Raw genomic sequence first — 25,828 nt, 5'->3', positions numbered from 1 at the left:
TTCCTCACCCTGACTGTGTGTCCTCCCATTGAGCATGGAGGGGGAACGGGGAGGATGTTTACATTCCTCAAACTAACTATCTAATCTGGGCTTTTCCAGACTTGGCATTTTTTAAATAACTCAAATTGGGAAAAGAGTCGATGGCCTTCTGTTCCTCCTTTACCTCTTCTCTCTTCCACATTTGTCTTGTCCAAACGGTCAAACTACAGTTGGGCCCCTGCCATTGGTTGTCTCAGCTGTCAATTCTAAGGGGACCTTTGTGGAGAATTTTTTCTCCACTTGGCATTGGAAGAGCTTGCTACTTTCTAAGGGAGAGAGGCTGAACAGAAGGTTTATTGAGTTGACAACCTGGCACTTCTCCCACTACTGAGATTAGACAAGGTTGAGGAGTATTTGGGTGTATGTAAACTTTTGGCATTCTGCTTTGTTTAAAAAGTTTTGTGTCCACAGTACTAAGCACTAAGGGAACAAAACAGTCCCTATCCTCGAAGCCAGATTATCCCTACACCCCCAAATGTATCTGCTTAAATCCAACAGGAAAATTTAGCAAATGTTTTGTATTTAAAACACCAGGCCCTAATATTCTTGGATATTCCTAGGATTTAGAGCTGGGAGGAATTTGGGAGAGCTTTGAAGGGAGGGAGAAGAGGAATTAACCTGCTGACCCCCATTGGCAGCTCACTATATTAAAGCCCAAAAGTGCAGACACCCTGTTGGCTTAGGAAAAAAAATGCCAACTCCTACTGCGAATTCCCCCAATACTAGAGGTTTACTGTCGTTCAAGCTACCTGGGGATTACAAGCCTGTCCCTCCAGACCTGGCTAGCTGGGGCAGCTCTTTGACTCTACTTCAAAGGAATGGTTTTAGAACAAATACTGAGCCTTTAAAAAAAAAAAAACAGCAACACACCATTATGAGCAATAAATTTGTGCAATTCATTACTCCTTGGGGTATTCTGGTCTGGAAATGCAGATTGCTGAATGTGATTCCCTGAAGTATAGGACCTGTCATTTAATAATGCTTATTGCATGAATGACAAAAGTAACCCTGAGAACCTTCATTTTAGTGATAAGGTCAAGCCTTGAGGGAAGGCACTCTGAGATCCTTGCAAGCTGAAGGCTGTCTTTTGTCTTGGAGCTGGAAGGGATGTAGAGAGATCATGAAGCCCAACCCCTACATTTTCATAAATGATGACTCAGTCCCAGAATAAAGGAAGTGAGTTTTCCAAGGTCATAATGGTAGGAAACAGTCCATTCGGGAACTTAAAAAAAAATTTTTTTTTAGAATACATTTTATTTCTCCAAATACATGTAAAGATAGTTTTCAACATTTACTTTTTCAAAACCCTGTGTTCCAAATTTTCCCCCCTCTCTTCCTCCTTCTCCTCCTCAAGATAGCAAGCAATCTGATATAGGTTAAACTTGGGCAATTCTTCTCAACATATTTGCATATTCTTCATGCTATAGAAGAAAAATGGGGGGGGGGGGATGAGGCAAGCAAACAAAACAGCAAAGGTGAAAATATTCTACTTTGATCCACATTCAGTCTCCATAGTTCTCTCTCTCTGGGTGTGGATGGCACTTTCCATCACAAGTCTTGGAGTTGCCTAGATTCACCTCATTGTTGAAAAGAACCAAGTCCACCACAAGCTGATCATCACATAATCTTGTTGCTGTGTACAATGTTCTCTTCATTCTGCTCACTTCACTTGGCATCAGTTCATGTTAGTCTTTCCAAGTTTTTCTGTCATTGAGAACTTGAATCTAAGTCCTTTGTTTCCAAATCCATTATTTTTTTTTTTAAATTTTTAATAGCTTTTGATTTACAAGTTATATGCATGGGTAATTTTACAGCATTGACAATTACCAAACCTTTTGTTCCAATTTTTCCCCTCTTTTCCCCCTCCCCCTCCCCTAGATGGCAGGATGACCAATACATGTTAAATATATTAAAATATAAATTAAATACAAAATAAGTATACATGTCCAAACCATTATTTTGCTGTACAAAAAGAATCGGACTCTGAAATATTGTACAATTAGCCTGTGAAGGAAATCAGAAAATGCAGGTGGGCAAAAATATAGGTATGGGGAATTCAATGTAATGGTCCTTAGTCATCTCCCAGAGTTCTTTCACTGGACATAGCTAGTTCAGTTCATTGCTGCTCCATTGGAACTGATTTGGTTCATCTCATTGCTGAAGATGGCCAGGTCCATCAGAATTGGTCATCATATAGTATTGTTGTTGAAGTATCTAATGATCTCCTGGTCCTGCTCGTTTCACTCAGCATCAGTTCATGTAAGTCTCACCAGTCCTCTCTGTATTCATCCTGCTGGTCATTTCTTATCGAACAATAATATTCCATAATATTCACATACCACAATTTATTCAGCCATTCTCCAGTTGATGGGCATCCACTCAGTTTCCAGTTTCTGGCCACCACAAACAGGGCTGCCACAAACATGTTGGCACATACAGGTCCCTTTCCCTTCTTTAGTATCTCTTTGGGGTATAAGCCCAGTAGAAACACTGCTGGATCAAAGGGTATGCACAGTTTGATAACTTTTTGAGCATAGTTCCAAATTGCTCTCCAGAATGGCTGGATGTGTTCACAATTCCACCAACAATGTATCAGTGTCCCTGTTTTCCCGCATCCCCTCCAACATTCTGCATTATCTTTCCCTGTCATTCTAGCCAATCTGACAGATGTGTAATGATATCTCAAAGTTGTCTTAATTTGCATTTCTCTGATTAATAATGACTTGGAGCATCTTTTCATATGGCTAGAAACAGTTTCAGTTTCTTTGAGAATTATCTGTTCATATCCTTTGACCATTTGTCAATTGGAGAATGGCTTGATTTCTTATAAATTAAGAGTCAGTTCTCTATATATTTTGGAAATGAGGCCTTTATCAGAACCTTTGATTGTAAAAATGTTTTCTCAGTTTATTGCTTCCCTTCTAATCTTGTCTGCATTGGTTTTGTTTGTACAAAAACTTTTCAATTTGATATAATCAAAATTTTCTATTTTGTGATCAATAATGATCTCTAGTTCTTCTTTGATCATAAATTCCTTCCTCTTCCACAAGTCTGAGAGGTAAACTATCCTATGCTCTTCCAATTTATTTATAATCTCATTCTTTATGCCTAGGTCATGAACCCATTTTGACTTTATCTTGGTGTATGGTGTTAAGTGTGGGTCAATGCCTAGTTTCTGCCATACTAGTTTCCAATTTTCCCAGCAATTTTTGTCAAATAGTGAGTTTTTATCCCAAAAGCTGGGGTCTATGGGGTTTGTCAAACACTAGATTATTAAAGTTATTGACTGTTTTGTCCTTTGAACCTAACTATTCCATTGATCAACTAGTCTATTTTTTAGCCAATACCAAATGGTTTTGGTAACTGCTGCTTTATAATATAATTTTAAATCTGGCACAGCTAAGCCACCTTCATTTGCAAATCCATTATATTTTTTCATAATTCAAATGAAGCTTTTCTTAGAGTGACTCTTCCATTTTAAATTCATCATCATTAAAAAACAGGAGAGAGACTTACAGCCCTGCCCTGCCCTCAGGACACCTATAATCAAAGACTGCTCCCCAACCAGAGTCCATTCTACCCTTATCTATTTTTGTATGAAGTGGAACAGGTAACTGGTAAAATCTGCCAGGAAATACGAGGTATGGAACTTGGAGTAGCAGGTACCTATTTCTGACTTAATTCTGATTTTCATTTCTCAGAAGCCTAATGTCTTTAAAAAAAAAAAAATTTTTTTTTCCCCCAGCTAGCTCTATCTCTCCATGGAGTTCAATGTGGGACTTATAAAAGCTATGCTGGGCATATGGGGAAGCAGAGGCAGAGCCTTGTTATCGCCCTCCTACAGACTCAATGGCCTAGCCAGACTGACCAGCTTGATTTTTCTCTCTGGTCTCTTTGTCCCCCTGGCCAGAATGCTTTGCTTCCTCACCTCTGCCTCTAGGAATCCCTGGCAAGTGCCACTTCCTAAATTAAGTCTTTTTTTATCCTCCCTATTATCTATTCAAAACACACACCTCACTTACCATTTGATATTTACTTTTGTATTTATTTTAATTCTTCCTTCCCTCCCTCATTTACATTCATAAATGAGATGGTCCTGACTCTGAGACCAAAGATCGAGGTTGGCTCTTCTATTGGAAACTGTTCTTCAAATTCCTAACATCTGTACAAGACACTAGGCTAACAAAGGAAAAAACCTGAATGGTGCCATAATAAACTGTGGGATTTATTTAACTATCAGTTCATAGATTTTTGTGTGTTCTTAGTAATGATAATGCCTTGAAGGGAGGGGGAAGTTTCTTTTAAATTTTAAATTATATCATTTTGAACTGAGCAGTCAGGAAATCTTGAGTTTGAATCCAACCTTAGCAGTGTCACTTATCTTCTTGGTTTCCTTCATCTATAAAATGAGGTTAATAATAGCATCTGTCTTCCAAGACTGTTAAAATTAAACAAAATAATATTTATAAAGTATTTTCCAAATCTTAAAGCACTATATAAATGCTAATTATCATTAATATTGTTATTCATAGTTTTGTCTTCATAACAGAAATGAATTAAATTATAACAATTAGAGGCAATTAGGTGGTAAGGCAGATAGGTCCTCCTGACTCCAGAGCTGTGCTCTGAATTCAAATCCTTGACACTTTTAAAATGTATAACCCTGCCAAGTTATTAACCCTAATTACCTTTTCCCCCTCCCAAAAAAAAAAAAAATTATAATGATTGTAATAGCCATCATTCATCTACTTAAGGCTTGCAAAGCATTTTACCATTTCCTTACCACAACCTAATAGAGTAGGTGCTATTATGGTTTCCATTTTATCAAGACAAAGGGGAAGCTTGGGCAGGTGTAGTGACTTGTCCAGAATATCACATAGCCAGCCTGAGGTAGATTAGAACGCGGATCTTTTGAGTTCTTCCTGTCCTCCAGTGATGGAACCGTTCATTATCCAATTCTGCCTGCCTAATACCACCGTTACTGCCATGCCCTGGTGAGCCCTTGGCCCCAGGCAGGAAGATGTAGCAGTTCTCTCTATTTGTTGCCAAATTTTTTAATTTGGGGTTCTCTCTTTTTCAGACTGTGGAACATGGCTTCCCCCACCAGCCCAGTGCTCTGGGTTACAGCCCCTCCCTCCGAATCATGGCTATTGGGACCAGATCTGGAGCCATCAAGCTGTATCCTTTTCATTGCCTTGGCCCGCTTCCCTTTTAAAAAGCTCCCAAGCAGACCCCCTGAGGAAGGACAGAGCTTTGGGACGCCTCGGTTTCTCTCCTACAAAAGTCAGCCTTTTTCAGTAGTGGGAGGGAGTTATCTGAGAAGGGCTACTGACCACCTAGACAAATGAAAGGTGCTCTTTCACTGTGTCCCACTGTGTCTGTCTTATTCCCTTGGAGTTCCTAGCTTCCAATTTTATCCTGGGTATGTAGCTCGCCACCTGTACCGCCCACACCTGATTCTTTGAGTGAATGAAAAAAGCCCTTGTTTGCTTTTTGCCCCATCTTCTGGGAGCTGTCCTTTGATAGGGGGTGGGTAAGACCACACATACTGGAAAGAGTTGAATTCTGTAGATTCAGTTCTAATCCACTGACTGTATTAAAAAGCACTTAACTTTATACTGGCACTTTAGGTTTTAGTTAATTTTATTTAATTCCTAGGAGACTTTTAATTTCAGCTACAGCTTTCATTTGCTCCTACTGAGGTATAACAAAGGTACAAGATGTAGAGTTCTTTGAAATGGGGGGTAGGGGTTTTTTGTTTTCTGGATCACTCCCAGGTGAATGAAAAAGCAGGCCCTAATCAAGTGCTAGGCACTGTGCCAGTGGCACACATATAAAATGGCTAAGCTGCCTTTGCCCTAGAAGGAATTTATAAATCTGTTAAATTTATAAATCACCTTTTTTTTTGGGGGGGGGGGGAGGGCTATGATAGAGAGATAGCTCCAGTCTAATATCATATCTACTATACATACATTGACTTGCCAAGCTCCTGGTGAACATCTATGGCTCCTTCCTGCAATATAGTGTCCACATGATCTTTGAAAAGGTTTGGATCAGAGGATTGTCCTTGAGACAAGGTACACGTTTCTCTACCTCCACATCCATTAAGTAGGATCCTTCCAGTGAAACTATTAGGATTTCCCTGTTAGAATAAATACTTTTGTGTTTCTTATCTTTTGTATCCCTAGTATTTTAACACAGTGAAGGACATGTGTTTAATTAATATTAATTGATTCTTTGGGCCCAGGATGGTTGTAATTTGGTTTCTCCATGAATTGAGCACAAATAGTTAAGTATTGGGAGCTTTCCTCAATCTCAGAGCCAATTCTAACCCTTAATAATTACCCAGAGGCTTTTGAAGCTAGACTGATTGGGGGGAAGGAGGGGGAGTATTCTAAAAACTGCCAAGAATACAGACCAGATTGGGGTTGTTAATTTCCTCTGCCCCAATGCTTTCTGGGTCATTTCAGAAGATGAGATTTATTCAAATGTAGTCCTTAAACTTCCCAAAGGGCTCTGGACCCAGGGTGACCTAGGCCTGGGCAAGAGTTTTGTGGGTAGGTTTTTTTTCCCCCAATTCTTTCTTTTTTTTGTAGAGGGGGCAAGGCAAGAGTTTTTTAGGGACTCTCCAGTTAGGTGTGCCATCTTCAGAACTGAACCAGAACACAACTATCTAGAGTAAAAGCATATAGACTTTTGGGCTACTTGGCTAGCTACTGCATTTTTTTCCTGCTTGATCTGACCTGGGCTCTAAGTTAGGGAAGGGAGATAGGGACAAGGACAGTACAGAACGGGACAGGTCCAATCTTGCTGAGTTTGAGTGGGAGGGGTAGCTACAGTTGGGAGCACATGGGGCCCTGCCTGGTACAGAGTGAATCAGTCCTGCATCTCTGCCAGGTTAATCATTACCAATCCAGTCCTGAGAAGGCTGGGCATATCCTGCTCACCAGTGTAGCCCATCGAACTTGGCCTGGAGCAGCTGCTGGGGGTGAGGAGGTGGGAGTGGCAGGGGTTTCTTACAGTCCCTTCATGGGAATCCTGGGTTAATTGAAGCTTTGGAGTCCAAGGACCTTTTTGAGCATCAGCAGCAACTTTGTCTTCAAGCCCCTTTCTGGATACAGAACAAAGAAGTGAAACTATTCTCTCTCAGGCTCAGAGTGGGGTGGCCTTCTGACAATGACAGTGTGTCCAGGGAATCAGCCCCTTGCTAGCCACTTGCCTTACAAAAAGTACCCAAACCGTCATTCTTTCAGTTTCTGAGCTGGAGAAGTTTGTGGTCTTTAGACCTGAAACGGGGAGGGTGGGATAGGGAGGACTGCACAGGAAGGGAGGGAGCGCCTTTCACCAGCTTTCCTAGAAGGAGTGTGGAATGGAGGAGGACTTCTCCTTTTGAACTTGTTCCTGAACCAGCTTCCAGCTACGGTGCCCCTGGTGTGGAGTTCATGGGTCTTCACCGGGAAAACAATGCTGTGGTACAAATCCACTTCCTCCCTGGCCAGGTGAGGATGTCAGACTTCTGCTAGCATCGCCAGTCCCCGCTCCTTGTTTTCTCCCAGCATATATTCCCTCTCACCTAGTCCTTGTCTAGAAGGAACGCAGACTGGTTGACAAGGGTCCCAAGTCTTCCTTTCCCATTATCCTCCCTTACCCCACCTTGTTTCCGTTGAGAGGAAAACAGTATAATAACCATAAAGTATTATTGGAAGTGGTCCTACCCCGTGTACAGAGGAGGTGCCGCCTCCTTTTACAAGCTGAAGAATGAAAGTTCCATCATTCATTAACTGAGCCACAAAGAATCCTGTCTGCTAGATTACATTGATTTACCAAGCTCCTGGTGAACATCTATGGCTCCTCCCTGCACTATAGGGTCCCCCAAACCAATTGTGGTAAGAGGATCCAAAACAAGCCTTTTCTTCCCCTGTCCCTGCCCCACCACTTCCTTATGGAAGCAGCATACTCAGCCCCCATCCCTTCTCCATCATCCGTCTTTGTCCCCTCCTGCACTCAGTGCCAACTGATCACCTTGCTGGATGACAACAGCCTGCACCTGTGGAGCCTGAATCAGAGAGATGGGGTCTCTGAGCTGCATGAAGAGAAGTTCTCCACGCTTCGGGGGCCCCCGGGGTGAGTCCCAGAGCCCAGGTCCTGTCGAGGCGCTAACGAAGGGCCGAATTCTCTGGTGTGTTTTTCCAGCACGGTGTGGGAAGCACTGAGGTTTCAGAGTTCACTGCCATCTGTCTGGGTTTGATGAGGAGAGTAACTGATATGTTTGTGTTCTACCCAGAGGCCTGTTTAATCATCTCAGTGAGATTTCTGTTTTTCCAAAGCACAGCATACTTGAGGGACAGAGGGAGGCCCGAAGGGGCCTGAGTTCTTGGGGGTGGGACTTCACAGACAGAGTCTGCTCTTCTTCCTTTCCCTGGGTCCTCACACTCACTCCTACTTTTTTTTTTTTTTTTTTGCCTTAATTGGGGATTTCAGCAATTGGAATAAAACAGTGAATTTTCCCGTTTGCAGGGCTGCCCCCAGCGCCACCCAAATAACAGTGATTCTGCCTCATTCCTCCCAAGAGCTGCTATATCTGGGTACTGAAAGTGGCAACGTGTTTGTGGAGAAGCTGCCCTCCTTCCAGATACTCGAGGACCGGACCATCAGTACTGAGGCTGTCTTGCAGTGGTGAGGGTCCCGGCAGATCTTCCCAGAACCAAGCTCAGGCCAGCCTAGCCCCCTCCAGGGGCAAGCACTTGTGTTCTTGGTATAGCTTGGAAGGGCCAGGAAGGCAGATTGAGTTGGATGAAAGGAGGGGTGTCCTGGGACCATAATGACAATGTACATAAGACAGCGCTCATTCAGTACCCATTTCAGGACTGGGCAGGTTGGCTGTAGAGTTCAGGTAGAGGGAAGGGTGATACTCTCCTTATTGGAGAAACTTGGGTAATTTGGGACATGTTCAGATTTGAACTTGGTCTCTGGATAGCCATCAGACGCCACATGCTATTTCTTTATCTGGCTTTTGGACTGGCCCCAAAGTACAGCCATTTTCTGAAGCAGGATTTACCATCATATTGGGACATTTGAGACCATTGCCTCCTTTGAAGAAATCCAGGACCCCAACAAGAAGATAACCTGGCTTCCAGTTCTTAAATATTGCAATTTATACAAAAAGGTCATCTGTAGATTTGCTAGGATCCACTGTTCCTTTGCTGTTTCTGGGGTAATTGGGGATCCTTTCCCTGCTGAGACTGCAGGTAGGGGAAGGAGAGAACAGTCAGCATCCTGCTTTCTTCTCCCTCCTCCTCACCCCCAATGCCAGATTAAAGTAGGAGCCTCTCTGTCATTTGTCCAGGTTGCCCAAGGATGCACAGCACTGTCGGGCATTCGAGATGGTGGAGGCGCTGCAAGAACACCCCCAGGACCCTACCCAGGTCCTGATTGGCTATAGCAGAGGCCTTATCATTATCTGGGACCTTCAGAATAGCCGGGTGCTCCACCACTTCCTGAGTGGCCAGGTAGGTGATACCTGGGGCCGTGGGGCAGTAGGATGGGCGAAGAGCATAACTTTCCTACGATGCTGGTGTCTGGGGTTGATGATTGACACAGGCAGGGCAAATATAAAAATATATATATATATATATAGTCTGAAGCCCTCGATACCCTATGGAGTGTTCTGGGTACTCCAGAGGAACTTAGAGAATCCTAGGATTTGAAACTGGAGGGATTTTACATTATCTAGTTGAATTCCCCTAATTTTGCAGATGAGGAAACTGAGACCCAGAGAAGGGAAATTCTTAAGTAAAGTTTCAGAGCTGGGACCCAGGTCCCCTGACTCTTTCCATTACACCATGCTAGAGAACTAATCCTCAGTATTTAAACTGGGGAAGGGGGTTTTAGGTAATGGGGGAAAATTGCCTACTCAATTTTGTTATCCTTCCCACTTTTCCCCTTCTCTAGCAACTGGAGAATGTCTGCTGGCAGCGAGATGGGGGTTGCATTGTCAGTTGCCATTATGATGGGAGCTACTGCCAGTGGAAAGTGTCCAGTGAAGTCCAGCATCCGGAGCCCTTGCAAAGCAAAGTGCCTTATGGTCAGTGGGTGTGGGTCTACCTGGAATCAGAACCAGGGACTCAAGCATCGGTCTCCTCAGCAGATCGCTGCATCTGTAGACATACAAATCTGTTAAATGAACCTACGTGTTCTCTAATCAATTCCATTTCTCCTTTTTTACCCCAGGTCCTTATCCTTGCAAAGCTATTTCTAAAATCTTTTGGCTGAGGACCAGGAAAGGGTACGTCTCTGGGTTTCTCTTTTTTTTTTCCTTCTAGCATCTATTCCCCAACCTTGTCCCCAACACACAGAAAATGATCTGTATTCCCTAAACACGTATATGCTTTGCTGCTTGGTGAAGACACATCAGTGGTGATTTCCAGTCTACCATCCACCTTGAGCGGAAGCAGTTGGCCCTAACCCAGTAGGGAAATAAGAATTGGAAAATGAGCCAATGTAAGAACATTCAGAGCCTTCTGGAAAGGAAGGGGGAAAATTCCTGAGTCATTTATAAACCCTAATTTCCTTTACACATACATGTATGTCTCCAACATCAATGAATGGACGTCTTATTTCTAGCAACCTTTCAGCACTGGGATTTTTTATTCTGAAAAATACTATATTCAGAGAGAAAGGGAAAGTATTAATTAAGGGAATGAATGAGACAAAAACCTTTCTGCTGTAGTACTATGTCCTTATCACCATCAGCACCTGGGACACTATCTCCTGACAGGGGAGGCATGTTGTGTCACTCTTCTACAAGCCATGGGTATCTTGGATTGTCTTAGTGGGACAGAAAAGCAGGAAGGATGCTTCCCATCTGTCCTCGCCCTGAAGGCAAGTCCCCACTCCCTTCTGGCAAAGCCCTGGCCTGAGGGGACTGAGGTTGCTCATTCTGTCTTGTGTGACTCCCCCCTCCAGGCTGCCCTACATCATCTTCCAGGGCGGTATGCCCCGAGCCAGCTATGGAGACCGGCACAGCATCTCGGTGATCCACGGGAACCAGGAGACCGCTTTTGACTTTACCTCTCGAATCATTGATTTTACTGTCCTCACAGAGACTGACTCTGGTAGGCTGGACACTTTTGGGGTCAGCAGGTGGAGAAAAAGGGGAGGGAAGGAAAAAGCATCTTTTAAAGCAAGATAGGTGCTGTGGTTATCCCCATTTCACAGGTGAACAAACTGAGGCAGACAGACATTAGTTAGGTGACCTGCCCAGAGGCACACAACTACAGAGTCTGGGTCTTTTCTTGACTCCAGGCCCAGCCCTATGTCCACTTGTTGCCTTCCTGTCTCTAATAAGGATAGGGACTGTACCTGTGATTTCATTAATATAGGGAATTACTAGGGAGGAAACTTCCTCTTGCCAATGCAAGTTGGTACCTTCTCTATAGTAATTAAGTGATTTTCTAGGTCAGTGTATACCTGCAGGCATCCTTATATATGGTTTAAGGCTTTCATTTCTATTTGACCCAGCTCTCCTAGGGCACTTTGAAAAGCCAAATGGCTAACTGGGGGTTACAAAGCCAGTATATATTAGTAGCTAGAGTCAAATCCAGGTCTCAGTGACTTCCAGCCTCCCTCTCCCTATAATAAGTCTTTAAAGCGTGTATGTGAATTAAAAATAGGGACAGAGGAAGCTGGGGAAAACTGAGCACTGTGCCTTCCTGAACGTGTGACAAACTTGGATTCCTCAACTCCCTCCATTGCTACTTAACTCTGATGTAATAGAGAATTGAAGTCGGTGATGGGGGTGGTGGTTTGGGGCTTACTTTGGGCATATCACATAACCTTTCTGAGAGCCCTGGCTTCCACATCTGCAAAATAATTAGATATCTGTCTCATTTCATGGAACTGTTGGGAAGAAGGGGCTCTGTGGTAAATCCCCAGTCGTGTAGTGTAACTCACTTAAGCCCACTGAGTCAGCCTGTGGCAGAGCCCATCTTGGTCATTCCCTCCCACTGTTTCTGAACATCCTATCTGGTAGGGACCTCGGAGGCCATTTAGCTCCTTAAAGTTGTGTTTTGTCCAAGTTTGTAGCCCCTCTGGGAGTCGGCGCTGAGATTCTGTCCTGTGCTGTCTCTCTGTGCTAATTTTTGTTCTTGTTCACGGCTTTCTCTGCTTAAAAATCTACCCTGCTAATTCCTGGGTTAAGGGAAATGAGGTGTGGGGGAGGGATAGTGTTCTGTTTGGCCTTTAAGATTCCTGCCTTCCTCCCACCCCGGTCTTCCCTTGCAAAAGCTGGGCACAGCCTGAATTGAATAGCACTGGAGTGAATCAGTCTTCCAACTTAGGTGAGATCAAAGGGGGCTGATATTGAAACCTGGAGGGAAAAAGAGAGAGTAGGAGTTCCTCCTCCTAATTATCCTGGTTTAATGAGGCCTTTCGAGCTGGAGAAGAAAGGGTAGGGCAGTCCCAGAACTACCCTAACCCTGTTGGTCCCTGTATTTTCCTGTCCTCCCTGGGCCTATCAGGTCCTTTCCCAGTAAGATTCAGCCCTTAAATCTTCCTTCTACTTACCCATCTGGCGAGCCCTGCATACCTAAGTTATTGTTGGCCATGCTATCACTGTAGGTCAGGGGTCCTCAAACTACTGCCCCGCGGGCCAGATGCGGCAGCTGAGGACGTTTATCCCCCTCACCCAGGGCTATGAAGTTTCTTTATTTAAAGGCCCACAAAACAAAGTTTTTGTTTTTACTATAGTCCAGCCCTCCAACAGTCTGAGGGACAGTGAACTGGCCCCCTATTTAAAAAGTTTGAGGACCCCTGCAGTAGGACTATAGTCCAGAGGTTCAAAGCCTACATCTGTCATTGGCTATCTGTGGTTCTGGTATTCAACAACAAACTTCAGCTCAGGACACGGTGTCACCTTCTGTGCTAAGCTTTAAAGGTAAAAAAACAAGTAAGACAGGGTTTCTGCCTTCAGGTGACTGGCACGATGACGTAATGGGGAGATAAGTCAGGCACAGATGCTAAAATACAAAACAATATAGAAAAATGCTATCGGCTTCCCTGAGTTTCTCTTCCTCTCTACAAGGATGAAAAACAGCCTCATAAACATACTAGGAAGATAAAATTTCACAAGAAACAAAGGTATTTGAAAAAAACAAATGAATTTTATTAATGGGAGATTTTTTTTTATTATAATGGGTAACTATCATTTGTTCATATGACCCATCTTTTTTTAAAAAATTAATTCATTTTTAATGTTGAAAACTATCTTTATATGTAATTGGAAAAATAAAATACTGTTAAGGGAATTTCTTAAGCAGTTATTAACTTTCCCATTGGTCCTTCCCCAATGAAGTTTTTTTTTTTTTTTAATCCTCATAATTAAAATACATAGTCCAACAAAGCAAAACCCTTTGTTAGCCATTTCCAAACTTATATGTCTTATTCCACGTTTTTAAGTCTATCACCTCCCCTAGTAAGAGGTGGATGAGATGCTATTTCTTTAGTAATCTGGGTTTGTTTTTCATTTGTTGACAAGAGCACTGAAGTCTTTCAGAGTTGTTTTTCTCTGTCATAATGTTATGGCATAAATTGTTCTTCTTGGTTCTATTCACTTCCCTTGGCATCAGTTCACAGAAGTGTTCCCCATTTCCTCCATAATTGTCCATTTCATCAATTCCTATGGCACAATAATATTCTTTTATGTTTATATACCACAATTTGGCCATTAGCTAATAGGTAGGCACAAGCTTCTATATATCCACTCCACTCTAGCCATTCCTGAACCCACTGCTCAAAGTCATTATCTGCCCATGGTCACTAGGAACTAGGGTTCCCAACATTTTAAAAAATTTTTCTTGATGTTGGCTTTCAGTAAACCTCCATGTCTTCCTTCTATTCAGTTTAAAAGGAAATACACTTAAAGTCTTAAAATAGATATCCCAGCCTCCAAATTACTTTGTTTCTTGCTTTCGATTTGATTGAGAACAAGGAATTGGACTGATAATCCTGACTGAAGAGATCTTGGGTCCAGAGTTAGAAGAGACCATCCAGGTCTTCTAGTCTTTTTACTGAAGAAGGAAACTGAAACTAAGGTCACACAAGCAAGTACTTTGAATTAAGTGTGCACTCATCATCTAATTCTCAAGTCCAGGCTTCTATTCATTACACAATGCTGGATTAAATTATTTGTGCCTGACATTCTCCACCTTTAAATCATTAGTTATTGTCGCTTTTGTAATTTTCAGCAGAATGACATCATTATTTACTAAATATTCCCAGGGCTCTCTTTACTAGGTTCTTGTCCACCCAAGTAGGAATCCCATATTTTCATAAAAGAATCTTCCTGGGAAGAAGTGGTGAATAAGAGGGAATTCTGGTCAATTCCTCTGAGGTTCTACTTTCTGCCTTTTGACAGATCTTGGGGCCCTCAGCAAGATAAGAGATTCTTTTGTTCTTGCATCTGCTTCCCAGGCAGTAAGGATTTTCATAAAGCCCTGCTATCTTCAGCTTTAATTCCTTTTTTTATAGTTTGTATGCTTTTTTTTTTTGCTTTTGCTTATCTTGCTCTTGCATCACTTACATGGTTTCATATATTTCACTTGTATTTTCATATTGTTTTGTAAAAAGTCTTCTTTGATCATGCATTCAGTTTTTTAAAAAATTGAACATTTCCAATACATCTATATTTATAAATCATATGCACATACATTTATGTGCATTACAAAAGATTATGTACATTACAAAACTTACACAAAAAGTAGGAATTAAAATGGGTGAGGTAAAGACAAAATAAGCAATATTTTTAAAAATAATTTTATCTTGTAATGCACTATTTCAGTAGGTCAGTCTAGTTTGATTTCTGGTGTCTGGTGAACAAGATATCTCACAAAAATGTTCATCATCCCCCTGTTTTCTCAAAGGGAACCAATGACATCACAAGGTTGATATCTTGACTTTCAAGGGTATTAGTTTTAAGTAAGGCAGAGTTGCACAAAAATGTGGAGCACAGTGGAATAAGAGGATTGTTGGCTGGGTTTATTAAATCATGATATTCATTTTTCAGTTCCATCCACTAATAATGCAAAGATATTGAAAGATGGTTAACATGTGTCCATCTTCTCTGATGTCAGTAGTTCTTGCGAATGAATTAGAAGATTTTGCTTTTTTAAGAAATGTTTTATTCAACAAATTTAAACTCCTGAAAGTTTTCACTTGGAACATTTCTAAATATTAAAAAATTCTCTTTTCCAATTTGAATGCAGATATGAGTACTTATATAGAGGACACACGTTTTCAAAATGCAAAAGCTTTAGTTAGGTTTTGTTTTGTTTTGTTTTTGCTGAGGCAATTGGGGTTAAGTGACTAGCCGAGGGGTCACACAGCTAGGAAGTATCTGAGGCCAAATTTAAACTCAGTTCTTCCTGACTTCAGGGCTGGTGCTCTATCCATTGTGCTACTTAGTTGCCCCCAAAGCTTTAGTTTTTAATTCTTACTAATTGCAGTGATTTCATACATCTCAAGGCACATGTATGCTTAGGGTGAAGTTCATAATTATTGATAGATATAAAATCCTTATTTCAAATAATCTTGATAATTTTTTTTTATTATTGCTTTGATTTAATTGAATTATAGTTGTTTTTACCAATTGGGAAAAATATGGGAAACATGACTGTTATTTTCAGTCTGTGGTTTCTTTGCCAAGATTCTTGTCCTATAGACAGCTAATGGCACAGGGGGGAGTAAAGGCTAGAAGTTGTGAAGGTCTGAGTTCAAATTCTGAAACTTTTACCAGCTTTGTGAGCCTGGTCTCTTCATTCTTCTCAGCTTTCTCATCTGTAAAATGAGGCTAATATTAACACTTACTTTCATAAGATTGTTTTGAAGATCAAATGGGAAAAGAGGTTTAAAAAATCTCTATTAACTATTAGCTATTAACTTTTTGACACTGGGCAAATTACTCTTGACAAAACATTTGGATTTGTGTTTCTGGCAATTCAGTAGTACTTATTTAGTGTAACTGGGAGCTGTATTATTCAGGGCAGTAACACTTCTAGAAATTCTGTAAGTTAATAAAATCACAGATTCTTCCTAAATACAAAAGTCTTGTAAAGGGCCAAGAGCCTCAAGGGCCAAGGAAGAGTTTGCTAAAATCAAAAGAGAACTGATTTAGGTGGAGGGTTAGAGGGCTAAGAGCTCAGTACTGTAGGGTAAGGAGATAAAGGTTTCTTTGAGCCATTGGGATTCCCCTGGGCAAGGATCACAAAGTTTCCATCTCTAAAAGGAGTTCAACCTTGGAACAACCTTGTCTTAAAGGGTGAGGAAGGCACTGATTGAACCCCATAAACTATTTATAACCAGGTGGGCCGGCTCCTTTCCTGTCACCTGTTCTGGGAGCTTATCCCCACTTCCTACACACACACAGAGCCAAGTGACCCGATATGTGGCGGTAGGCGTGTGTCTCCTGGGAAGGATTCCCAAATCTGAATTTGTACAGGAGGGATCAGTGACTCTGGGTCACTCTCCTGGCAAAGACTGGTCCCCTCTGAGAAAGTCTCTGAAGGAGAGATTGGGGTTGCTTTAATAAGATATTTTTAGAAAAATAGATGAAAATCGTTCCTTTCATTAGGGACCTTAGAGGGCTGGGAATTCCGTGGTTCTGCTCCTGGAGAGCGTGGTGTGGGGGGGTGTAGAGGGCATCTCTGTGATGTGATTCCTAAGCCTTAGCCAGTGTTGGGGTCCTTGCTTTGCAGCAGCAGACCCTGGGCCATCACAATCTGTGGGTGGAAGTACAACTTTTAGGGGAATAATATTTCTCTCTCTTTTTTTTTGCTGACGCCATTGGGGTTAAGTGACTTTCCTAGGGTCACGCAGCCAGAACCATTATTCTAATAATTTTATTATAATAACAATTAAGATATTAGTTATGTAATAACATATTAATATGTGTATGTAATTATATTAGCATATATTAATTACATATATATGTGGATGATGGAATGGCGACCTGGATTTGGGGAAATGAAACTGCCTGCTAGTGGGGGCGGGCGAGCCCAGGGGAGGAGCCTGCAGTCGCCCTGTCCTTTCTTCCTAGACTTTGACGAGCCCTACGCCATGGTGGTGTTGGCTGAGGAGGAACTGGTGGTGATTGACTTGAAGACGGCGGGGTGGCCAGCCATCCAAGCCCCGTACCTCGCCTCCCTGCACTGCTCTGCCATTACCTGCTCTCACCACGTCTCCAGCATCTCCCTGAAGCTGTGGGAGAGGATCATTGCAGCTGGGAACAAACAGAATTCTCACTACTCTACCATGGTGCGTTTACCTGAGAGCATAGTGGAACTCGCTCCCCCTCCAAGGGGGGTAAAGGCCCACCCTGGGGCGGTTATGCTCTGAGGGCCCTGGGGCGACTCGGGGGCTGAGCCTCTGCCTCGCTGTGTGTTTTGCAGGTGTGGCCCATCGACGGGGGCACCAGCCTGGCCCCAGACCCCCCTCAGAGGGACCTGCTGCTCACCGGGTAAGTGGGGGGTGGGCTGCCCCGCGTGGGTGGCTGGGTGAGCCCCTCGGCACCAGGGCGCTCACACGCTGCCTCTGCCCGCAGGCACGAGGACGGCACGGTGAGGTTCTGGGACGCCTCGGGGGTCTGCCTGCGTCTGCTCTACAAGCTGAGCACGGCGCGCGTCTTCCTCACCGACACCGACCCCAACGACAACCTCAACGCCCTGGGGGAGGACGAGTGGCCCCCCCTGAGGAAGGTAAGGCCGGGGACCCACCAGGAGCGGAGCAGGCCGGGCGGGGGCATTTCCAGAGCCGGCCTGGGCACTCCCCTCTCTCCCTCCCTTCTTGTCAGGTCGGCTCCTTCGATCCCTACAGCGATGACCCTCGCCTGGGCATTCAGAAGATCTTCCTTTGCAAATACAGCGGTTACTTGGCGGTGGCGGGCACTGCAGGGCAGGTAGGGGCCGGGCGGGAGGCGCCAGGGCGGCTGCAGGATGGGGGGGCCTCCTGGGCAGCGGCTCAGCTCCCCCTCCCCCCAGGTGCTGGTGTTGGAGCTGAATGACGAGGAGGCGGAGCAAGCAGTGGACCACGCGGAAGCGAACCTCCTGCAGGACCAAGAAGGCTATCGCTGGAAGGGCCACGAGAGGCTGCGGGCCCGGCCGGGGCCCATCTGCTTCGAGCCAGGCTTCCAGCCGTTCATCCTGGTGCAGTGCCAGCCCCCCGCGGTCGTCACCTCCCTGGCTCTGCATTCGGAGTGGAAGCTCGTGGCCTTCGGCACCAGTCATGGCTTTGGGCTCTTTGATCACCAGCAGAAGAGACAGGTTTTTGTCAAGTGAGCGGCCCTTCCCTTGGGGAAAAGGGTGGGACGTGGAAGGGCCCAGAGACGGCTCGGGCGGCTACCCAGACATTTATTAAGGGCTTGCCAACCCTGGGCACTGGGTTAGATAAAAAACACAATTTAGAAAAATAACCCTTCTTGCCTTCTAGGGGAGGGCGCAGGGAAGGGGGGGAATTGGAACACAGGGTTTTGCAAGGGTGAAAAATTACTGCATGTGTCTTGTGAATAAAACGCTTTAATTAAAGAGAGAGAAAGGAGGGATGTACATGTTTCCTTTCAACCTTTTTCTGAGAGCTAATGTCACGAGCTGCACCGTTTGAAGGGCTCTGACCTGTGTCTGGCCGTCCCTAGATGTACGCTGCACCCCAGTGACCAGCTAGCCATGGAGGGCCCCCTCTCTCGGGTAAAGTCTCTGAAGAAATCCTTGCGGCAGTCGTTCCGAAGAATGAGCCGGAGCAGGGCGTCTGGGCGCAAGCGGCGCGTGGCGGGCAACGCAGGAGAGGTAGGCCTGGGGAGGGACCAAGCTGGTAGCTGCTTTCTTCTTGACCCAACTGCCAGTGCCCCCTTCCCTGGGGACCTTGGCTACCTGAGGGAGAGGACGTCCCTTTTGGAGGTCTCTGAGAAGTGCCTGTGGTCCAAAAAAGCCTGCTTGGCTTTGGGTTAAGATAGAGACGAAGTTCCTTGATGCTAGTGAATCACTCCGCTTCCCCTTCCAGCCCCCCGGGCTCGGATTTGCCCTTTGTGTTGGTACTTCTTCTCCGTGGGTCCCTGGCGTTGCCTCCGACCCTGTGCCCATTTCCTTTCGCAGCCTCCCAGGGCTCTCCCCGATTTCCCCCAAATGTCCGTTTTGTCTCTGATGTCAGGGTCTACGTTCCTACCCCATGCCCCCAGTAGTTGCTCCCGGTGTTTTGCGCGCCTTCTCCTCTCCATTCGCCCCCGTCTCTGGCTTAGTTGCAGGAGTTGAACGCCAGGGCAGAGCGAGTGGGCTTGCAGAACATGGAGCTGGCCCCCGTGCAGAGGAAGATCGAAGCGAGGTCCGCGGAGGACTCCTTCACCGGCTTTGTGCGGACCCTCTACTTCGCGGACACCTACCTGCGCGACAGTGAGCGCGGCTCGGTCTCGTGGGACGGGGGGCTGGCGCAGCGTTACCCCCCGAGCAGCCTCCGAGCCCTCGCTCTCCCTTCTGCCGTGCTCCCTCATGTACCACGTGTACAAGTGGGCAGGGAACTTGCACAGCCGTGTTTGTTTCCCCATCTGAGATGAAATTCTCCCTCTCCCCTCCCTGCCCCCTAGAACGTGGGATGTGAGCCGGGGTACGTCTGGTGAGGGGGATGGAGCCGCAGAGGTGGTCTTACAGGACCCTGTTCTTTCACAGGTTCTTGCCACTGCCCTTCTCTGTGGGTGGGCACCAACGGGGGCACAGTCTATGCCTTTTCCTTGCGCGTCCCACCCCCCGACAGGAGAATGGAGGACCCTGTCAGAGCTGAGCAGGGTGAGTGTCGGAGGGGAGGGCTGGGCCTGGGGGGGGGCTGGGGGAGGGGAGATCACTCATCTCTCATTGTCCCTCCCCCCCCAGCTAAGGAGATCCAGCTGATGCACCGGGCCCCTGTGATAGGCATCCTGGTCCTGGACGGGCGAGGCTTGCCCCTGCCTGAGCCCCTGGAGGCAGCCCACGACCTCTCCAAGAGCCCGGACATGCAGGGCAGCCACCAGCTCCTTGTGGTGTCTGAGGAGCAGTTCAAGGTAGTTGGTAGGAAGGGGCTCTGTGACCTGGAGACGATGCAGACCACTCGTTCTCATTTCTTTGTACCTCTGCCTCTTAGCACAGGACCGGCGTATTACAAAAAAGTTAATAAATTTAAAAGTAAGGTGGAAGATGATGAATACATTAATAAACAAAGTTTACGGACTGAGTTCCTGGGCGTAGAAACTGCTACAGGCCTTGGAAAATCTCCCTCAGCTGGAGGTCACCCCCCGGGCATTCTGTCAGGATGATCTTGGGCATCGAGAGGGAAGAGAAATGACATTGTGGGAATGTTAGGACTGAAGGAGTAATGAGAATAATCCCTTGGGAAGACTTCCTAAAGGAGTTAATTTTCCTACAGAACCTAGATGAAGGAAATAATGGGCTTTCTTAGAGGAACGAAGACCAAATCCCCCCGGAGACCATAAGAGGGAGATGTATGGGAAAGGCAGACGATGAAAACTCCTGTTAGTCTGAGTTTAAAGTGGAGATTGGTGAATGGAGGGGCTCTCCGAGGGGCGTGGGTGACAGGTTCCTTTCCTCCTCCTCCTCCCCCACAGGTGTTCACTCTGCCCAAGGTTAGCGCAAAGCTGAAACTGAAGCTCACTGCGCTGGAGGGCTCCCGGGTACGGCGGGTCAGCGTGGCCCACTTTGGCAGCTGCAAGGCGGAGGACTATGGAGAACACCATCTCACCGTCCTCACGAACCTGGGCGACGTCCAGGTGGTCTCCCTGCCCTTCCTCAAGCCCCAGGTACGATACGGCTGCATCCGCAAGGAGGACGTCAGCGGGATCGCTTCCTGTGTTTTCACCAAATATGGCCAAGGTATGGTGGCGTGGGAGCCCCCAGACCCAGAGGGCTGTCCTCAGGGGGAGGGGGAAGGGCTTCCAGGCCTAGCCCTCAGCGGGGCTCAGGTGTCAGAGGGAGGCTGAAAGGACGCCCTGAGACCTGAGGGGATGTCGCTCACCTCTGTCCGAGCTCCCTCTTGGATGCTCACTTTGCCATCTCTCTGCCCCTTCACTTAACTCTGCAGGCTTCTACCTGATCTCGCCCTCAGAGTTTGAGAGGTTCTCTCTCTCTACAAAATGGCTGGTTGAGCCTCGGTGTTTAGTGGATACAGCGGATACCAAGAATCACTACTCTGCTCAGAATGGCTCAGGGGTCAAGAGGACCCCAAACAGAGCCAGGTGAGTGAGAGAGCGGGCCCGGGTCTGCAGGCCTGGTCTGGGACTGTCCTCCTGGGCCTTGGGGGGCTGGAAGCTGGGCGGGGAAGTTGCCTTCTGGCTCTTAGAAAAGCTCGGTGTCCTCTTCCTTCAGGAACTCGGAGAGCCTGGGAGATGGCGGCGGTGAGTGAACCTCCCTGTAGGTCCTGGTCTGTAGAAGGAGCCTCCGGGGGTGGGGAGGGGACCGGGTGCACTTTGGGTCTGTGGGCCGGGAGTGAAAGGGGGGCGTCCCTTAGAACAGCAGTACCAAACTCGGATAGAAGCATTATCTATGTTCTGTTCCATTTATTTTGTTAAATGTTTCCCTCCTGGCCACACTGGAGATTGATGCAGGCTGACCCAAAGCTGTTGAGGGCTCCCCAAAAAGCTTTGGTTTTGTGGGTTGACAGCAATCTGCCATAGTAGAGATTTAAACGTCCTAGTCTTGTAACCAAAGCGGTTTTGACTTTGAGGACTCTGTGAAAGGTCCTGAAGGTGACCCCAGCAGAGTCCCCCGACTTTGAACGCTCCCCTGGTGTCAGGGTTGGGAGAAATGGGGGAAGGTTCCAGAGGAGGCAGGGTCAGGGTTCAGTGGGTCTGTGGACTCCGCTTCCTTTCAGGGAGGAGCCAGGAACCATTGATGGAGCGGGCCCTGCTCAATGATGAGAGTAAGTGGGAAATTTGAGAGGATCTGAACTGGGGAAGAAGTAGAGATGCATACTAGACCTCATCCTAGCAAAAATGATTTCCCCGAGATCTGAAAAGGCTTGTTCTGGGAACGGGGCAACACCCTGAGTACGTTGGCAGGGAGAGGAAGAGGGGGCTCCAAACCCATCTTCCCCCTCCTTCCCTTACCCATCCCCACCTGCAGGCTGTGTGAAGTAGGACAGTGTCATCATTTCTAAGAGATTTGGGTGGCAACATATCCCAGTTCCTCCCTAACCTCTCGGATGGCGCAGTGTCTTCCTCAGAACATCCCTTTCTTGATAAAACAGCCCAAATCCCACTTTCTGTTCCTGAATTCCTCCCTCCTGCTTCCATTGCAGCCCATTGATTTGCATTTATTTATATTTATACCTCGTTGTATTTAGGTTTTAGTAGTTTGAAGCTGCAGTAAAACCTTTGAAACATACAATATAGTCGTACTTGGTAGGAATTTCCTTCTTTGTAGTCCCCGCAGCTGGAGTAATGTCGGGTATGGGTAAAGCTTGTGAATTGATTCTCTCTGCAGGAGTCCTGAAAGAGATCCAGAGCACTTTGGAAGGTGACAGAGGGTGAGAAAATCCCTATTCTTTCCTCTTGTTCCCTTCTCTATCCCTTCTCTCCTCTCCCCTCCCCAAAAAAGGATAGAACCAGGATTCCCTCAGCAGTGACTGCTATGGCTGCAGAAGACATTGTCCCAGTGAACCCGAGACATTTTTTCTGCATCCTACTGGATGCCATTTTTATTTCATGTCCCAGTATTTCCCACGGCACACAGGATAATAACACTCTGGGACCTGCACAGTCTCCTGGGCTCGTGTTTATTGAATGGAATGGAATGCTGCTTAACCTCACGAGGTCCCAGCCAGTCAGTGACAGTTTTCTCTTTGCAGGAGTTATGGGGAGTGGTCTTCCCAGCAAGTTGCAATGGGACGCAGACACAACGGCGGAGGTAGGTGACGCAGTAGGGTCCTGGGCAGGCCTTCTCTGCTCCTCCATGGCATTAGATCCCGAGGTATGGGCGTATTTTGGGAGGGAGCCCCCTGAGAGGAACCAGGAGGGACCCCACCCCAGACAGGCATCCAGGCGTCCTGGGCGGTACCGAGGGGAGTGTCCAAGGCCCAGAGAACAGGGATTTCTCTGTTCCATCTTCTTAAGTGCTCTGCTTATGGAAAACCCCAGGAGGGACAGGTGAAAACATAGACTGCAATACACACTGGCTCCTCAGTGCTTTCAAAAATGCTTTTAGCTCAGGGCTAGACGCAGGAATTTCCTCACTGAGGGAGTCCGGCCTCCCCTGGACATTTAGGTTGTTTTTCTGCCCATCTCCCTCCTTCCCACCCAATCCCTCTGGGTGGGTCCTTCTCAGAGACTGTCTTCTCCCACAAAGGTGACCAGTGGTCCTTCTTTCTATCTCCCCAGTAGAGTGATGGTTGCAGAGGCAGAGGCTACCCTGCAGACATAAGTGCCACAACACTACTGAAGGTCCTACCATGGAGGGTGCTGACCCTGGTGGAGGTCTGGATGGGGCCTGTCCAGGGCTGGATAGGAGCACTCCCCAGCCTGCACCTCTGCTGCTGCTCCAGCCTCTCCAACGCCTCCCCCATCCCCTTTAGTAGGGGGTAAGGTTGGAATCCAGAGACCTCCCTGAATGGACAGGGTGATCTCTTCCCCCGCTCCTTGTCTGTCTTAGTCCCTTTTGTCAATATTTGCACAGTTTTTATTCTCTTCCCCCCTCTCCCCTCCTTTTTGTAGTGGGATGAGTTTTAAATTATAAATTTTAACTGCCTCTGGGTGAAAAAGTTTTTAATAAATACCTTATTACCTCTTTGCTGGACTGACCCAATGGTTTATTTGGTACTTTATTAAAATAAAAAATCCTGTAGGGTCTTACATTTAAATGAATATGGATTTTTAGAAATGTACTGTCAGCTGAGTCCCTGAGGGAGCTGGGACCCCCGAAGGGCTGAGGGCATGGGGTCTTATCCCCTGAACCCCCTAAGGGGAGATTTTGTTCTTATAGCTGTTTTAAAATGGAGCAAACCATGTCTAAACAACACTGTGGCCTGGTCTTTATGGAATAAAGGACTAGAATGTTTATTATCTGAACGTGTCTGTGTGTCTGTCTGCTCCTGCACCCTTGCCCTGGTTGGGAGGCGGCTAGAAACATTCCGTTTTGTCGGCTCTTTGTGGTTTCTGCCCCCCAAGTCGTATTTCAGCTCTGGGTAAGAGTTCCCAAGTGAGCCAACAAGGGGCCATTCTAACCCAAATCTTTCAAGGAGGGGAAAATCTGAATGCCAGGATCAAGGTTGAAAAATTATCCGTGCATGTGTTTTGAAAATAAAAAAAGTTTTAAAAATTAAAAAAAAGAAAAAAATCTCTCTGCTGTTGTCTGTGTGATTGATGGGCAGTTGCTTTCCAAGCCTCTTCAGGCTGTGTTCTGGGCCTCTGAAGGCAAAACTAGGAGAAAACAAAAATGTTTATAAAAACATAAACTCCGGGGAAATGCACCCACTGATCTTGATTCCTGAGGAGAGTTGATGACAGCCTCTACTCCTATCAGAAGATAGGCATGGAGTCACAGGGGTGGAATGCTGCTTAGGTACATAGGTAGGACTCCCCCTTCCTCCTCCCTCCCCCCTAATAATTCTTAACATTCTTGATTGTAGATTCACGCTTCAAAGGCCTTTACACTCACAAAGTCCAAACTTCATTTGACAGATGAGGAGACTGAGCCCTAGAATGATCAAGAAATGGTACAGGGCTTCTTGCTTGGATTCCACATCTCTTTTCCCTTCACCATGAATTTGTAGGCGTAGAAACCAGGGCTGGGGGAAATCCTGACTTTTTGCTTAACTGTTGACTGATCCACGACTGTCTCATTTGGGTCTAAAGTCAAACCTGAACTCAATAGAGACTAGCCTGAGTCAGACAGAGCAGCCAGCCCCAGATACTAGGGTAACATCAACATAATGCTAGATGCCAGGGTTCCTGGTGCTAATGGATAATAATTTTTATTTAGGTTCAGAGTCATTTGGGAAGATCAAATAAGAGCCTTGTATGTGAAAGCCTTTGTGAGCTATAAAACTCTACATAAATGAGTGCTTTATCACAATGGGGAAGTGAATAGGAGAAACTTTGGCCTCCCCAGAACAAAACTATTAAAACTATTCGGAGAAATGGAATTAGATAATTCTTTGTTGTCTTCTTCAAGGACAGTCACATTTGGCGAAAGGGTGAGACTGGGGAGGATACCTGGGCTGAGGCGGTCAGAGACCAAGTCTGGTAGACCCAAATGAGTCGGTAATTACTTCAAAAGATAAATGCCTTCCTTGGGGTGGGGGCTCCCTGGGGGGGGTGGGAGGAGTCACATCTACATGCTTAGGTGTGTGTAGTGTTCAGACATTTCAGTTGTGTCCAATTCTCCGTGGCCCTTTTTGGGGGGAGGGCGTATTCTTGGCAAAGGTACTGGGTGGTTTGCCATTTCCTCCTCCAACTCATTTTATAGCTAATAAATGTCTAAGGTTGGTTCCAGGCCCGGCACTCTCCAGTGCGCCGTTCCGCTGCCCATATATCATATATACACGCAGTGGGGCTGCACATACACAGTGGTGGTCGGCTGCTCGGAGCCACGCTCCTTTCTGTCAGGCTTACCGGGGTTCCTCGGTTTCTACCATGTGGCCCACGCGGTTTTGGGATCCGAGCACTGTCTCCCAAGCTAGTTTCCTGGTGTCAGTGTCGATGCAATGAGTGCACCAGCTGCCAACCTTCGCAAGGCTTACAGGGTGCCAGAAGACACGGTGTCTGCCGCCA

General features: G+C 46.1%; 1 protein-coding gene across 5 annotated transcripts in view; it reads left to right on the top strand.

The window, feature by feature from the left end:
* Positions 1-24,118, top strand: part of LLGL2 (LLGL scribble cell polarity complex component 2) — a 73,157-nt gene extending 49,039 nt beyond the window's left edge. For 3 of the 5 annotated variants that reach the window (XM_051995088.1, XM_051995089.1, XM_051995087.1), the window contains 24 exons: positions 5,120-5,217; positions 7,457-7,538; positions 8,048-8,163; positions 8,557-8,715; positions 9,386-9,548; positions 9,991-10,123; positions 10,270-10,324; positions 11,005-11,153; positions 17,129-17,346; positions 17,481-17,548; positions 17,633-17,786; positions 17,882-17,986; positions 18,069-18,361; positions 18,719-18,869; positions 19,319-19,469; positions 19,743-19,859; positions 19,944-20,110; positions 20,672-20,936; positions 21,145-21,298; positions 21,429-21,457; positions 21,934-21,981; positions 22,545-22,587; positions 22,909-22,967; positions 23,438-24,118. In XM_051995088.1, coding sequence (XP_051851048.1) covers positions 5,120-5,217; positions 7,457-7,538; positions 8,048-8,163; positions 8,557-8,715; positions 9,386-9,548; positions 9,991-10,123; positions 10,270-10,324; positions 11,005-11,153; positions 17,129-17,346; positions 17,481-17,548; positions 17,633-17,786; positions 17,882-17,986; positions 18,069-18,361; positions 18,719-18,869; positions 19,319-19,469; positions 19,743-19,859; positions 19,944-20,110; positions 20,672-20,936; positions 21,145-21,298; positions 21,429-21,457; positions 21,934-21,981; positions 22,545-22,587; positions 22,909-22,967; positions 23,438-23,445 — 2,985 coding nt within the window. In that variant the 3' untranslated portion in view covers positions 23,446-24,118. The remainder of the gene's footprint in view (positions 1-5,119; positions 5,218-7,456; positions 7,539-8,047; positions 8,164-8,556; positions 8,716-9,385; positions 9,549-9,990; positions 10,124-10,269; positions 10,325-11,004; positions 11,154-17,128; positions 17,347-17,480; positions 17,549-17,632; positions 17,787-17,881; positions 17,987-18,068; positions 18,362-18,718; positions 18,870-19,318; positions 19,470-19,742; positions 19,860-19,943; positions 20,111-20,671; positions 20,937-21,144; positions 21,299-21,428; positions 21,458-21,933; positions 21,982-22,544; positions 22,588-22,908; positions 22,968-23,437) is intronic. The other 2 variants (XM_051995090.1, XM_051995091.1) reach the window with 2 other exon arrangements.
* Positions 24,119-25,828: the final 1,710 nt, after the last annotated feature.

Source organism: Antechinus flavipes, chromosome 4 (genome assembly GCF_016432865.1).
Source record: "Antechinus flavipes isolate AdamAnt ecotype Samford, QLD, Australia chromosome 4, AdamAnt_v2, whole genome shotgun sequence".
NCBI classification, from domain to species: domain Eukaryota; kingdom Metazoa; phylum Chordata; class Mammalia; order Dasyuromorphia; family Dasyuridae; genus Antechinus; species Antechinus flavipes.
The sequence above is the reverse complement of the archived record's forward strand: the minus strand, read 5'-3'. Positions and strand labels throughout refer to the sequence as shown.